This window comes from Pygoscelis adeliae, unplaced genomic scaffold (genome assembly GCF_000699105.1).
Source record: "Pygoscelis adeliae isolate BGI_AS28 unplaced genomic scaffold, ASM69910v1 Scaffold38, whole genome shotgun sequence".
Lineage (NCBI taxonomy): Eukaryota > Metazoa > Chordata > Aves > Sphenisciformes > Spheniscidae > Pygoscelis > Pygoscelis adeliae.
Window position 1 is genome coordinate 8,916,078 of NW_008825614.1, and position 15,169 is coordinate 8,931,246.

Sequence of the window (15,169 nt, forward strand, 5' to 3'; positions counted from 1 at the left end):
AATGCTTCTCCTCGGGGCCCCCAGTGACAAGCCGGGTAGCTCTATTTTCCCTTTCAAGGCGGTGCTGGTGAGACACAGTCTGCAGTGATGACCCACCATATGGGAACTGATTTCTTACCTAAGCAACATGTAGAATTTTAATTGGCATGGCAATTAAACCCAGGGTTTTCCATTTGCAGACTGATGTTTTTCATTCAATAACCAAGGAACCTAAAAACTACATTTTCTATCCGAAGGACTACAGGCCTGGTTTATTCCTCACTTTTCTGCGGTATTCAACAAACACCGGGAGCTGACCAGACTCCAATGCTTTTCAAAGTCTGTGTTAGATATTATAAGAAAAAGGGGCACACAGACACACACAAGCACATGAAGGAATGACCTCAGAAAGAAACAGACTTTCTTCTCTTTGTATGTTCTGCCTTCACCATCTACCAACATGGGAGTCCCTTAGTATGCCATGCCCCAATTCAGCATGACTAAATTGTGCTAAAAACCTCACTGAAACCCCAGGCCTTATTACCCAGGAGCTCCTACTCTTTCATCCGGCCTCCCAAAAATACCCTGAAAGAGAATAAGCACAAATCAAGTACTGGTGAGTAGGAAGAGATCACTGCTTGCTTTGACTGAGCACTGCAAATAGACAAACTTAGCATCTTACTGCTCTTACCACTGCCTTCACCATTGTACTTAAGACAGTTCCTGAACATGGTCTTCATATCGCCCACAAATTCTTCCTTGGTGCAGTACTGACCTCCATTCAACTTCTTCTCCATGCTAGAGATGTCCATGGGGGCCTGAAACACAACAAAATCTCCCTTCAGTTACAGCAAGTGTAGTGGGGCTTACAAAGTTGCATAGCTAGCTTCCTCACAGAGAAGGGATAGGGAGTGGAGGCTGCTCTCCTGAGAGGCAGCCTCTCATCTTTGGTTTCCTTGACTTGTAAGGCTAGAAGGGACTACTGGAGTCATGCAGTTTGACTGAGAGGGTAACACAGCCCACAAAACTTCAAAACACTTCCAAAAAACTCCATCCTGGTCAGAGTGTTTCAGGATGGCTGGACCACCTTCCATACCTTAATGATCTGGTAGTAGTTGGGAGCATACGATTCATCAACGGGTTCCAAGAAGGGCCAAGAGTCCTTGTGAGCCTTTACCACATCTAGAACTGGCAGTAGCAAAAGAAAGGTGAATGGTTACACACACACGCCCAGGAGAGTATTTCACTTTGAGCACGTCATGCAAAGGGGAAGGCTGGGGCAGGACTAACCTTTGTACATGGCTGTGAACTCATCGTCCAGTTCAAAGCTGTAATGGGAAGCACAACAGTGAATATGCAGACTGAGGACATATAAGACACGCTCTTGTACTTCATCTTCCCTTCCACCCCATGCACACTGCCATAATGCTGACAAATAGGCTTCATCACAAACACTCCTCTAACATGGACCAAATCCAGATGTTTCTCAGCTTACTCCTTGCTGTTCTCCAACCTCACTTCTCCCTCCTCATTCCTGTGAACGATCACACTCCTCTCCTTCCCGTACTCACTACTTCAATGCACTCACATGCTGCATGCCCAGCTGCATACTCACAGATCCTTGGTCCTTCGCTCTTCCCTGGTAGGGGAACTTGGATCCAAGTGGGAAAGCTCAGGGGGGAGCTCCTTCCCCTGCGCCAGCAGCCAGGCCCGCTCTTCACGAAGCTTCCTCCTCCTAGCCCGTTCTGCAGTGGGGAAGGGGGAGAGGTGAAAAACCATTCAGCACTCCTTGTCACAGAATCATAGAATCATTAAGGTTGGAAAAAACCTCCAAGATCATCAAGTCCAACCATCAACCCAACACCACCATGCCCACTAAACCATGTCCCTAAGCACCTCATCTACACGCCTTTTAAATACTTCCAGGGATAGTGACTCAATCGTTGACAACAACATCTTGCAGGGAAAACGAAGGCAGCTCCTGCAGCTCTCAAGAACTCCAGTGAAACATTCTCGTTCTTTCAGCAAAAGCAGCAACAGCACAGGAGCAGAGGAGGTGAGAATACAGCGCACCATCAACATGGTTTCCCCTGACTTTACAATCATTGATTTTGAAACATTACTGTGGTACAGATGCTCCCCTAGGCAGCTTCCAGACAAATTCCTGACCATGGTGTGGTACAAAGAGAGAAGTTCAACGCACAGACCTAGGCACAGACCAGCACTGTGGAAAGAGCTGGCTTGTTAAGTTACCATCCTTCTGATGCTTCACCTCAGCCAGGTGAGCCCAAAGCAGCTGGTTTTGCACTGAAGTGGATGAAAAGCAGTGCCGAGGGAAGGGTGAAGTTCTACCAGCTGGGTGGCAGTGAGTAACTGGGGTCATTAATATCTTCCACCGCCATGGCTAGCTTTGGTAAGATTGCTCAGGTAGGCCTTCACAGGCAGCAGCCAGAGCGAGCAAGCTGCCATACAGGAGGGCTACTGGGACAGCTTTGGTTTAAGAGGTGAAAGGCAGGAAGAAGCAACACTGGTAATATAACCTGTGGTTTGCAACCAGACAGCTGGCTAACAGATTGCTTCATAATAGAAAGTTTATGGGCTCTTATGAACCTCATTGCCTTTTTCTTATAGGAAATCTGAATTCATTTGACTTGCTAAACACCTGCGGTTGTACCAACTTTCTGTAGGAGCAGAATTCTGTGAAAGTAATGTTCAAGGAGAGATGTCATAGGAGTAAGACTCCAGAAAACAGGCCACATCGGGGAACACCTAGAGTGAAAGAAAGATGGGGAGGACTTGGCTAATACCCTCTAGCAGGGGCTCCATCTTTGGAAAATGCCAAAGACTCAAGAAGCACCAGCTCTGGCGGAAGAGTATTAATTTACCGTCTTAATCTGTCACTCAAAACCAAACTTGGGATGGGGGTTGAGGGCCCAAGAAAACTAGGAATAGCTACAAGGTGGGTATTTCCAGGGAGGTCCATGGCCAGATACGTCCAAGACTGGTAAAAGAAAGTCCAAACTTCCCGTTAGAAGACTCTGGCTAGCACTGAAGTTGGGAGGACAGGACTTGTATCTAAGATGTCCTACAGAATCTAACAGCATCTATTATAACATTTAATGATGAGAAGTCCAACATCAAATGGCAGTTAACAGAGATTATCTGAGTCTGTCTAAGCACAGTTCAGTACTTCATGCTTCTTTTGTAAAATTAGCATTACTTAGATGACATTGTAATGGATGCCTGAGTGAGAAAGCTGAGAAAAACTTGAGGTGATGATTTGGGCAGCAAAAGGAAAATCTCACGGCAACAGCAGCCAAGAGGTAAGGTGATGCAGGTTTTAAAAATCCCTCAAAGCCTGCCAAGGATCTGACCTGGTAAACTGTCAGGAATCAGGGAGCGCTACCCTGGTACCAGACTGGAGCTCAGTCAGGAACAATGGCAGGTCCCTCTACTATAGCAAGTGATTAATATAGCAACTGATTAATATAACATGTTAAAGATCACTGGCAGAGCTCGTTGTCATGCTGTTGGTCTGGGTTGAGTCCTACCCAGCAGCTTTCAAAATCTAACCAGTGCCCTAAAAAGTACCTCAAACAGCTAGAAAGTCATATGTGCGAGAGAGAATGTTGGAGCAGCATCTGGGAAGAGAACTGGGAAACTCCAACCTGCTGTTGTGGTAGAAATCTAGAAAGCTGCTTTAACTCATAAATTCAGGAAAGTACAGATGGGCCCAGCAGGAGGCTTGCTACCTGGGGCGTGTGTTGGAGTGTGGGGAAGTGAAATCCCAGACTGGAAACTGGACTGTGATCTAAAAACAGGCATACAGTCCAAAACCAAGAAGCAGGTGAAGTGCTGATGAAGTTCATCAGAGAGCAGATATTTCACCCTGTGTTTCTCATCACCCCTCTACAGAAGACCTTACAAAATTAATGTTAAATTGCAAACAGACTGCAAAATACATGAAAATCTTTGTTACTCTAAAATCTGTCAATGGATGTCTAGTTTTAACAAGTCTGAACCAAGCAAAACAAATGACTTCATTTTCAAATCACTTTCTGTCCATCATAAGAACTGTCATGAAAGTAAATGCTAATGGAGGGTGTGCTTGGCAATAAGGAAAGATGGTTAAAGAAGCCAAAGTTTTACCTGGATAGCTACCGTTTCTAGGAATGAAAAATACTGCAGTGATTTAACTGAACAAGTCAGCCATTTAAATAACCTTTCCAAACAACTTTTGCACCAGCTTAAAAGGAGGCTTCTCCTGACTTAGCCTAAACTAACTAGGGACAATTTTAAACTAAACTGAAAAAAATGGAACAAACCAAAATAAAAGCATCTCTGCCAAGAAAAGCATGAATGTATGCTAAATTGGCTTAAAACAGTTTACTGCCCAATCCCATGCCAGTTTCTTTTGAGTAGCTCTGGTGCCTTTGCATCAGATGATGTAGTGATTGCATTTACCCAGAAAAGGACATGGCTCATACCAAAACAAGACTTTTTCACAGGTACATTTATCTTTGCAGCTCTTCTAGAACTTCAAGATTAATTTTGTCTATACAGATGGAGAATTAAAGCACAGAGAATATGCAATTTGCCAAGGTGAAACAGATATCTGTGGCAGATATGGAAACTGGATGATTCTCAGTTTAAAGCACCAGATTAGCTAGGACTCGCAACCAGGAATATACGAAGGCCAAGCAAGTAATTGGATTTTCTAAAGGTTAGAAAGGTAAGCAGGTAAAAGAAACTATTCTTAGATAACATCTGGTCTGCTACCAAACATCTGGTAGCAGACTGTTTCATCTTGGAAAGTTTACAAGGTTTGCATGAACTTAATCTTTTTTCCTTTTCTGATTCTTTATCCACTTAAGGATTCACGATACCGATACCGCCACACATTACCACCACAGTTTTCTGAAGATGTTCAGCCTTTCCCTGGAACTGCAACAGCCCAGACAGCCACTGTGGCAAAAGCAGCAGATAAAGGAATCCCCGTAAGGGAGGCTGACAGAAAGAAGGTGGTCAGAAATGAGCCTGCTCTTAGACACCAGTGCCTACATGTACTGGCTGAATGCCTGCTGTTTGTGCCTCGATCGGATATATTAAACACAACATGGCTCTTTCTTGCAGAACAGCTTAAATCAGCATTTAATTCAAAACCATGAAAAACGAAGACCAACACTTGAAGTTGCCACCTCTGGTGCTCTATTTAGCCTGGTCCCCTCATCTTGAGTTCTCCAATTGATAAGGCCAGTAGCAATATAGAAATGCTACTCTTGCTACTCCCATGTTGTCCCCTTCCCTTTCTCCTCAAAGGGAATCCTTCTTTCATCATGCATTGGGCCAAAAGGACCAAATGCTATTCAGCAAGAGCAAAGCCAGCTAATCCTGCACACAGGGAAATCCATGAGGAGGCAAGTGGGGAGACAGAAGAGAACTGAATGGAACAACATGAATAGCAGGAAAAAAAAGTACAGCTGGAGCAAGGGCGAAAATAAGCATGATTTAAGGAAGATGACACAGTTGAAGAGCGCACTAGAGAACAGCCACCGACAGTGAGGGAGATAGACAAAGGAAAAGAAGCTACAGTCAGACCAATTTATCCAAGGTAAGTGCAAGAAAAGATATTCCTGTTAGCAGGTCTGGCAGGGGAGGAATGCAAATGGCAGATCTTAATTCAAGATCTCAGTCTTGGCTTTGAAAACTTCCACCCCTGCTTCACACTGGCTGCACATACCTTCTACTGCTTTGACCTTCTCCTCCATCTCTCTCTTCCTCTCTTCCTTTAGCAGCTGTTCCTGCTCCCTCTTCTGCACTGCTATAAGGATTTGGCGCTCCTCCTCTTCCTCTCTGCGCCTCTGCTTCTCCATCGAACTCAGCACGTTCGGGTTTACCTGTGACAAAACAGTGCACCAAAAACTGTAATGCATTGGCTTACTGAAGTCTGAGCAGAGGCAGGTTTACTTTGAGCAAGTATTAAAGCATACCTACAATGAATGGCTGGGGGGAAAAACGAAGGGAAAAAAAAGGATTTGTACAATGAATTCTTGGATGAAAAGCAACACGTAAAGGAAAGTTATTTGTCAAGCAATGAAATCCTACTGATACAGGGACAAAGGAAGGAGAAGTGATGGGTTAGACAAGCTGCCACTCTGCCAGGGACGCATCGTGTGTATTTCCCTTCTGGGCAAAGGATTCAGGCTGTTGACACCCCCACCCGTTCCAGCTAGCAGAGCTCTGAGTTGCAAGCATGAGCAGAAAGGACTACTCTGCCCAACCTGGCTCTGCTATAAAACACAGATAATTAGGATAGGAAAAGAGACTGGTACAGCCTTGCGTCAAGGTATCGTTGGGAGTGTTTTCCTTTCTTGTTCAAAATAAGGCCTGCCGTATTTCTGTGTGCTAGTCTCTCCTGAACTAGCTCTTGCTTGTTTGTTTGGACAGTTTTCCTGCTGGGTCCCCAAACCAGTTTTCTCATTCAAGGACGCCTGGCTCTTTATTGCCCCACTTCCTCACCTCCCCACTGCCAGCAGGCTGCAAGGTTGTGTTTGATCCTACTTAGACTGCAGGCTTCCCAGACCAGCTCCTATTTCTCCAATAAAGTGCGAGGTATATATATAGCAGTGTGGAATTACCTTTATTAGCTTAATTTAATTATAAGACAAATGAATTGGTCATCTACCAACCACTCCCACCTCTTTGACTTCTGCAAGACCAAGATATGTGTGCCTTATCAGCAGGGAATATCAACCGGAAAAGAACAATGTGCATACAGTTTTCTCTACCTTCATTTTCAGGGAATAGCCAGCAACTACTACTTAGGCAGAAGGCATTTCCTGAGGATTAGCAATCAGCTGGGGTCCCTTGGCTGCTGCTCAGATCATCAACTTTTCCAGGCCCATTATTAGTCCCCAGAAAAAAATCTGGCACCATGATTACTATTTTGTCCTTGTTTCATTGCCTAGAAGTGGAACCTCGGGGTGTTTTGATGAATGCCTAGAAATGTTGTCTGGTTTCACTGTACATTCTTTCCCCCTCTGCCTCCCCTTCCCCTACACAGCACTGCCCTACAATCTCTCCCTGCAGCTCTCCGTGGATGAGCATTGTGTGTTATCTCCCTGTCTCCGGCAGCAACAACGTATTAAGAGAATCATGCTTCAACCATCAACAGCCATGGAGAAGTGTCCAAGAGAGAGTGATGGGACTCTTGATGACATTAGGACCATATCCTGCATCTAGGGACAGGCTGGACAGCAAAAACACCTATTCTGTGCCGATCTTTTTAGGTGAAACCCACAGCACAATCTCACCACAAGGGAACTCTGCCCATCTTCTTTTCCTTTTCAGATCTTTGCCAAATATTAGTACTTCACTCTTCTACAGCCTTCCTAAGGAAACCATTCTGTGAGTCCACACGCCTTTAGGTTAGCCAGCTTCTCCTCGCATTCAGTCTAAAGTTAATTTCTCATCCCCTCATTCCATTCAATTATTCCTAGTTACGCTGTTCTGGACAAGCATAAATTCTCTTCTTCAGCCACGTTCCAGCCTTTATAGGCTTCCTCAGACACTTACACAAAACTCCCATTTTCTGTAATTAGGTTAAATGTTTCCTTATAAAGCAATCCTTCCAGCTCCCTAATCATTCCAGTTGTCTCTCTCAGACCTTTCCTCCGACTGATCAATATCCAAACACCAGGATGCCCAGGACTGAAACTGCTATGCCAAGTACAAGAGGTCAAGAACCTACAGAACCGGGTTCTTAATTTCCACTTTTGAGTCTTTTCATATCCCTTTCTCAACCACTCTACCATCTCAGGCACTTTCAGGCCTGACCCTGATCATCATCAACTAGTTTTCCCCTAACCTTTTAACTTTCTTGATCAATCTTTAAATTGCAATAGGAACCAAAACCCATCAGGTTCTGCAGCAATTCGGAAGAGAAAGAGGTGAGCAGCAACCAGCCATCAGAAGTTGGTACGCCAAGATATTTTATTGGGGATGTGACCATCAGCCTCTAGATTCTCCAGCCAGTAGATCTAAGCCTGCCTAGTGTGCCACACTAATTTTTCAACTGTTGGCACACAGGTCAGACCTTCCCTTTCCCTGGATTCATACAGCTTCCATCATTCATGTCCTACAGAAATGTGCACACAACATCCAAGCCGCAGTGCTCACACCAGGACCTCTCCAAGCCTGCAGGGTGCATTCAGCACCCTATACTGTAATGGCGCGACACAGAATCTATAGCACATTCCACATCAACCCACCACAAATACAGCATCGACAAAGCAACGGGACAATCTGAAGCAAAGGAGAGGATGTCATCCTAGCAGATCTAGAAATAGAAGAAAAGGGAAAAGCAGAAACCACAAGAGCAGTGTAGGGAGCACCAAGGGCTGCAGCACATGTCCGTGACAACCACACTTGCTCCCTGCAGCACTTGCAGGGCAGCAGCAATGCTGGCACGGGCTCTTCAAGACACTTCAGACACAGAAATCGCCAGATTTTCAGAAGGACCTACTGCCTGGTGTCCCACTTAAGCCCATTGGGGATGAGGGTGCTCAACTCAGGGTTAAAAAAATAAGCAAACACAAACAAGTAAACTCCTAGATGTGATGGAAGCAGACACCTATTGGAACGATAAAAGCAAGAACCCAACACAAGTTAAGCTTCCTCCCTGAAAGAAGACATGGCAAAAGGACGTTTCTCCAGTTTCCTCCCCACTTGGAGGATAAAAACCACCCCTCTCATCTGCGACCGCAGCATCACCGCCTCCTTCCCTCCGCCAGAGAGCACTCCAGGACACAACATTGCTGCCTTCCCCCCCTGGGACCCCAAAAGGGCCAAAATTCTGCCTTTTGCTTTGCTCTCCAGACAGCGGGTATCAGGCTTCAGGGGCAGAAGGCCAGGAGGCATGGGCGCCCCGGCCCCCTCCAGCCACACGCCCCGGCCCCTCGCCCTCCAAACCTTCCCTGCTCCGGTTTCCGCAGCACTGCCCTAATGAGGGTGCTGCTCAGGCGGCTCTTTAATGAGGAGCTAATCTGAACCACCTGTTGAGAAATCCCCTGCAGGATTAGGAGCCTACGGAGCAGTTATATCTCAGACCGAAGCGGCATCCAGCTCGTGGAGCTGGGAGGAAGGGGTCACCCCTGCACCGGGCTGAGGTTTTCTCCCCCAGACTCGCCTGTTGCCCACCCCTCGCTCAGCAAACAAGCCATCAGACATGCTGGCACCTTCCCTGGCTCCCCCGCGGCAGGGATGACTGTCACGTCCTGCTGGGGAGCCCGCACGAGCATCGCCACCCCTTGCGCTGGCTGGCTCCCCATGCCTCAGTGCAGCGGGTGCCGGGAGGGCCCCCCGCTCGCTGGAAACGTTTCACTGGCCCACAGGCAGCAATTAACAGCCCTCTGCCACCGCAGACCTGGAGCACCTGCGGTACTGATTAGCATCATTCAGGCTCCATGTGTTTCCCACTCTCGTCCTCCTCTGGGATTTCTGCTGCCTGTGAACAAACACGTGTCCCTGCACTTCCTGCATGGTGGGCTTTGCAGAGAGCAGTTCTGGCCCCAAACTGACCATCACTGGGGTCTTATTTTCCTCTCGGCAGGCTTTTATCTGCGGCTTGATGAGAGGTTCTTCCTGCCTTTTATTTATCTATTCTAAGTAATTATATTTATTGTGGGGAACTGTACTTTCCCCTTTGTTTTGTGGGAACCCCTGACCCTGGCTCACGTGGAACATTCCCTGCAGTTTAATTTCCCAGTGTCTGACAAAACACCAGGTAACTACATTTTCGTTACATCTACAACGAGAGATTATGCCACGGCCTGATAGAATCAAGCCAATTTTTTCCTCCAAAGCTAATCCCGTGTTGCCTGACCGATTGCTTTGGGTAGCAGTTGCCAGTTCAAAGACCCCCCATCTCCACCATACCATGCCCCTGGCTGTGCCAGCGTGACTGTTGGGGGCTGCGTGGTGAACTGGATCGGAAAGCTGATCTACGTTAAAAATAACCCCGACCAAAGAAAAAGGTTATATTTAACTCCAGTCATTTTCCTGGGTCTGGTTCACTGCACAGACCCGCAAGCGGCAGCGCTGTTACACTGATGGGGTGGAGAGGAGATGAGGGTGAAGAGGCACGGAAAGAGCCGTTTCAGCTGACAAGGCTGCAGTTTGATAAGCATTTCTTTAAGCAGCCTAAATTGTGACTTCCATTTCCAGCTGACCCCCTCCTAGCTCAGCTCCGTACCGCATCAGTCATTCTTCTCTCCCTCCACACTATCTACACCCTCATGTGTTTGCAGCCTCACGTTTTCCCCTTGGCTGAATTTCTGTCATTTCCCTTTGTAAGCCGGTTCTTCTAGCCCTCTCATCCTTCTTCAACTTTTCTTTGAACTGCCTCGAATGTGCCAGCACTTTCATTGAAGTGGAATTCCCCAGACTGAGTGCAGATTTCCATATGCAGCTGCACCAGGAGTCTGCGGCAAGGCCGGTTACCTCTGCGATCCAGAGGGCAGCACCTCCCTGCTCGCCATAGAAACCCCGAGTGTCAGCCTGCCTTTGACGGGCATTACCACCCATCTCTCTTTCAGCACAAGCACTTTCAAATGACTCCTTCCCACTGAATAGCGATGCTGCGGTTTATTTTTTCCCCCAGGAGGCATCTGCTCTCGCCTCCCTCCGTCGTCCTCCCCCTCGCACCCCCCCTCACCTCCTGCTTGATTGGTTTGATGGGCTGATGGTCAGACATCCACCTGGGAGAAAACTCTGTCCGCTGCAGACGCTTCTCCTGAAACAGGGTTGAGAATTAAGGGAAGGAAAAAGAGAGTGGAGGAAATTAGGGCACATGGGTGATACTGGCAGGAGAAACTCTGGGGGCTAGAAGTGACCATGAAATCCCTATTAGCTTTACAAGGGTAGCAAACAAGCAAACTGAACTCAATCCAAGAACATCACGCTGACTGCAGAGCCCGTTTTACAAAGCCGTCTAGCCGAAGGATCCCGTTCCAAATCTGTCCCACCTGAAAACATTCAGTTGACGGACAATACCCTTCGGAGTTTCGGGGCTCTGACATACCAGCTCAAGCAGATTTAGCTAGGACAGCTAAAGCAGCCACTGCCCCTTCAGCAGAGCCAGCTGAGAAACGGCAGTAAAAGTGGAATCGCGGGCAGTTTGCATAGAAAAGCTAGGCTGTAAATCGCAGCAGTTCAAAAGCAGACAGATTCCCTGCTAGCAGAAAAGGGACACAGAACATGGCTGAAGACAGTAACCCCTTCAGCCATCCTACCCATGCTGCTGTGCAACCACAGATCCTTAAGTATCGACTCTAGCCCTGCCACTCCATGGGGAGAGCCTTTCTCCCCATACACAAGCTAAACAGCCCCCGCATCCACGACACTTGCAGGCTGGAGTGGGGGGAGCAGGACGGGGTGAGGTCTGCTTGGATTTAGCTCTCCTTCAATCAGCAAACGTCCATGCTCTTTGGAAGCGGTCATAGAGAGGTAAACAGGATGTCATGTCTCCTCACCTTCTGTGCAATCATGTTGCAGATCTCCGGCAGGAAGTCTTCACTCAAGAGTTTGTAGAGCTGCCGCTCTCTAAGGGAAGTCCTCTCTCTGAAGCTCTCTGTGACCTGCCTCCACTCCTCTTCCGTCTGACACAGCAGCCACCATGTCCCACGGCCAGGCCCTTGGGACCCTTCAACAACATGAAAGGATGTTATCTCCACAGCAGTTATGACTAACAACTTTTCTTTATCCCTTCTCTTCTCCTCTCCTCTGGGCTCGGGAAGAGCGAAATATACAGCTGATGGCCACTGTTATGGGAAACATGCTCTTTGCTATAGACCCAAAGCTCTCTTGATCCACCAGAAGCACTGCTACCTCCCCCCTAGCGACACCGAAAGTGATGCCAAGACACAGAGGAAGTACACAGTTGAAGAAGTAATGGTGGCACCTTGCAATGCATGGGTAGTGTGGCATCCCTGTAGCAAGCCTCCATTCCAGTTATGATGGACCAGAGAAAAGGATTTAATTTGTTGCTTGTAATGGAGGCTGTCAGCCAGAGCAGGACATAGGGTAATGCAAATGTCTGATTTAGTCTGGCAGCAGAATAAAAACATTGAAAATTAATATTACTTGAAATAAGCCTTTTTTTTTTTTTTTAGCATTGCAAACCTTTGCTGCAGTGAATAAAACCTCCCATTCTCCCCAAATGAAACATTTTGTTTGCAGGCACTTGAAAGAACAGAAGAGGAAGTGAAGGACAGGCTTCATCGGGCTGCCAGATGAGGGGGAAGTTCCAAAAGTTCACATCCCATCCCTGCTCGATCCAGAGTGGGATCTGAAGCAGATCTCCCACCGCTCTGAAGCATGTCCCAACTACCAAGACACTCTGAGCTGTTCCGCCTTGTGAGAAACATTTGAATATTAATTGCAAAGGAAGGACTCGCTCGCGTGGTGGTTGGAACACCCACCTGGAGAGGGGGAATGTTGTTCCTGCTCCACAAATGTTTACACAGAGCAGAGAAGCCTCATGGGTTGCAACTTGCATGCTTTTGCCCTGGGATGCTCTCTAAGCAAAAAATGTTGTGGCCCATTTTTGGGGAGGGGGAAGATGTTGGTTCAAACCCCTCCAGGCTAAGGGGTTCTCAGATCCCTCTAGACTTTTCTAGAGCTAACCACAGGCTACTGGAAAGAAAGCAATGGTCACCACCCCCAGTGGCAGATGTCACGCAGCTTCTCACCGCATTTTCAAGCAAATTAACTATGAAAAATATAAAGAAGCAAAAAACAGAGCCTCTTTCTCTTTAACCCGACCCTGGACCCTTTGTGGATTTGAGCTGCCAGCGGCTCCGGCACACGAGCTATCAGGTTGCCCCAGAAGACCGGAGAGCTGCAGCCTCCCTCCAGCCACCTGCCCTCTGTCGGAAACCTCCGTGCCGCGGTAGCAGCACAGAGCAAGCGTGTGCTAGCTCCAGGTCACAGGCCAGCGTGCAGCTTAACCCGCCCTTGGCTTCAGCTCAGGTTAACGTACTGGGGACTGGTAACCGTGATGGTGAAGGACCAACCATGTGCTGGTTTCTATTGCCCTGGCTATGGGAATCTGTCCCCTGCCCACCTGCGGTGGGGAGCTTACCTGCACGCTGCCCCCAGAGCCTGTCCCCTCGTTTCCCCTTCCCTTGCCCGGGACTCGTTTTGAAATGGGCGACTCATTTCAAAAGCAATCAGGACTGAGGCACTGCTTTGTGCCACCAGATTACCCGGCAGCTGAAGTGACACAATTTGCTGGAAGACAATGATCTGATAAAACCCCCAGCGTCTCACCCAGCTCTGCCGCCCAGCTCTGGAGCAGCCGCCAGGAAATTTGAAGACAAAGGGCGAAGAGAAGGAGGCAAGGCAAAGACAATGCCACCCTTGCCTTTTATTGTGGGGGAACATGGGCAGGCTGAGCCCCTGGCTTTTTCTGCTTGCCTCATTAACCCTTAGGTGGGTATCCCCAAGACATCATTTATTGAGCTCAGCCACCCAACGGCCACTGGGAAGGAGAGGTGAGGAGAATCAAAAAGGTTCTTCCTTCCCTTTCTTGGCATCACTGACCCCACTCTCTTCCCAGTCTGAAAAAATGCACCCACTCCAAACAGGCTCATCCCTGGAGGAGCAAGAGCCATTCACAGCCCATTTCCATCAACTTCAGTGAGGAGGTGGGCCCCCAAGACCTAGTGTAACCCAATACGTTACATTTCTTCATCCCAAACTAATCCACAGTAAGATAGGAAGCCCACAGGTGCCCAGGCTCCCAGCTGCAAGGCAGCCTGTAATGCCAACCCCTCCTTCCAAACTCGGCCCCAACCACCGGCAGAAAGACTCTCCCTTTCCTGAGAAAGGCACCTCTCTGGGCTTTGATAATTTAAGAGCTGTCTTAGCTGATCGTATCAACGCTGACCCCGCAAAATCTCTTTACCATTTCTTATCTGAGTCTCATGGATTAGCAAGTTCTCTTCTGCCTTCTCCCTACCAAAAAAGAAAGAGAAGGAGTGATACAATAAATATATTACTTCACATCACTGAAATGCACGCGCTTCTGAGGAGAATAATGGGGGACACAGTGATTATTCAGTGCACAGCAAAACCGTGAAAAAAACAGCGTGCAGAACACATTTGATATATATATTCACATACATATTTATCATAGCTTCATAAAATTTTAAGAAGTGAAGGGTGCAGGCTGGAGTTTGGCAAGGACAGTATTTCAATTCTTACAGGAAGCATCCCCAAAATCTATACTGACTCCAGTCGCCAGGATTTTGGCTTCAAGCGCTACGCAGTGAAAGCGTTCTTTATCAGGAGCGTATCCCGTAGCACTGCATGGGGGAACGGCATCTGAAGCGAGGCGGCTGGAAGAGTGATACCCACTGTTTCACCAAACTTGGCTTCCAGCTTAGCCAGAATTTTCTTTGGAGAGTGATCAAAGCACCTACCAAGTCTGAGCTTGCTTCACTTCAGAGATGCATTAAAATTATGGCTGCATGGTATATACATACTTATTGGGGGAACCCCAGAAGTACATTACACTTCCCTCTGGGAACATATGCATTTTACGTCTATTGCAGGAACAACCTTTCCATACCTCAGCAAATTTTCTTCCAGTAGTTTTTTCCGCTTTGGTGGTCGCCCTCGTCTCTTGCCTGTTTTCCCAGGAACATTTGGGGTATTTGTCTGCCCCCCGCATCCCCTGCAAAATGGCAAAACCACCATGAAATATCTGCTGAGCAAGGGAACTGCGGCTGGCAGGATGGGAGAAGGGCAGGGAAATCGCAACAGCTGCTAGGAACCCAACCAAAGGAGGGATTAAATCAGAGCAGCAATGGGACGGGGAGGGGAGGAGAGGAGGGATTCCCACTCGCTGGGAGCCTGATCTGGGAGCCGCCGGCACGGTGCGGGGCAGACGGGGAGGAATGCGGTGGGGCAGGCAGCATCGCTCCCACAGCAGGCTCTCCTGGTGCCACAAAGGCTGCAGGCTGGCTCCGACACAATGCGTGACACGGGGCAGCTCGCAGTCTGCTTGGCAACTCCGGTCTCACCCCGCACCGCCCCAGCCCTCTCCCAGACCCCCCCGCGCCACTATACTCTCCCCCCGCCCCAACACAACAGCAGTCAGGCGGAGTCCCCTCCAGCCGGGCTGGCT

The 15,169-nt window shown here is 48.1% G+C and overlaps 1 protein-coding gene across 1 annotated transcript in view; it reads right to left on the reverse strand.

Moving 5' to 3' along the window:
- CECR2 (cat eye syndrome chromosome region, candidate 2) overlaps window positions 1-15,169 on the reverse strand; it is a 47,585-nt gene that overhangs the window by 8,284 nt on the left and 24,132 nt on the right. The window contains exons 5-13 of the mRNA XM_009333021.1: window positions 14,612-14,768; window positions 13,946-13,995; window positions 11,511-11,680; window positions 10,694-10,771; window positions 5,720-5,876; window positions 1,595-1,724; window positions 1,270-1,307; window positions 1,076-1,167; window positions 671-797 (exon numbers count right to left, since the gene is read on the reverse strand). Coding sequence (XP_009331296.1) covers window positions 671-797; window positions 1,076-1,167; window positions 1,270-1,307; window positions 1,595-1,724; window positions 5,720-5,876; window positions 10,694-10,771; window positions 11,511-11,680; window positions 13,946-13,995; window positions 14,612-14,768 — 999 coding nt within the window. The remainder of the gene's footprint in view (window positions 1-670; window positions 798-1,075; window positions 1,168-1,269; window positions 1,308-1,594; window positions 1,725-5,719; window positions 5,877-10,693; window positions 10,772-11,510; window positions 11,681-13,945; window positions 13,996-14,611; window positions 14,769-15,169) is intronic.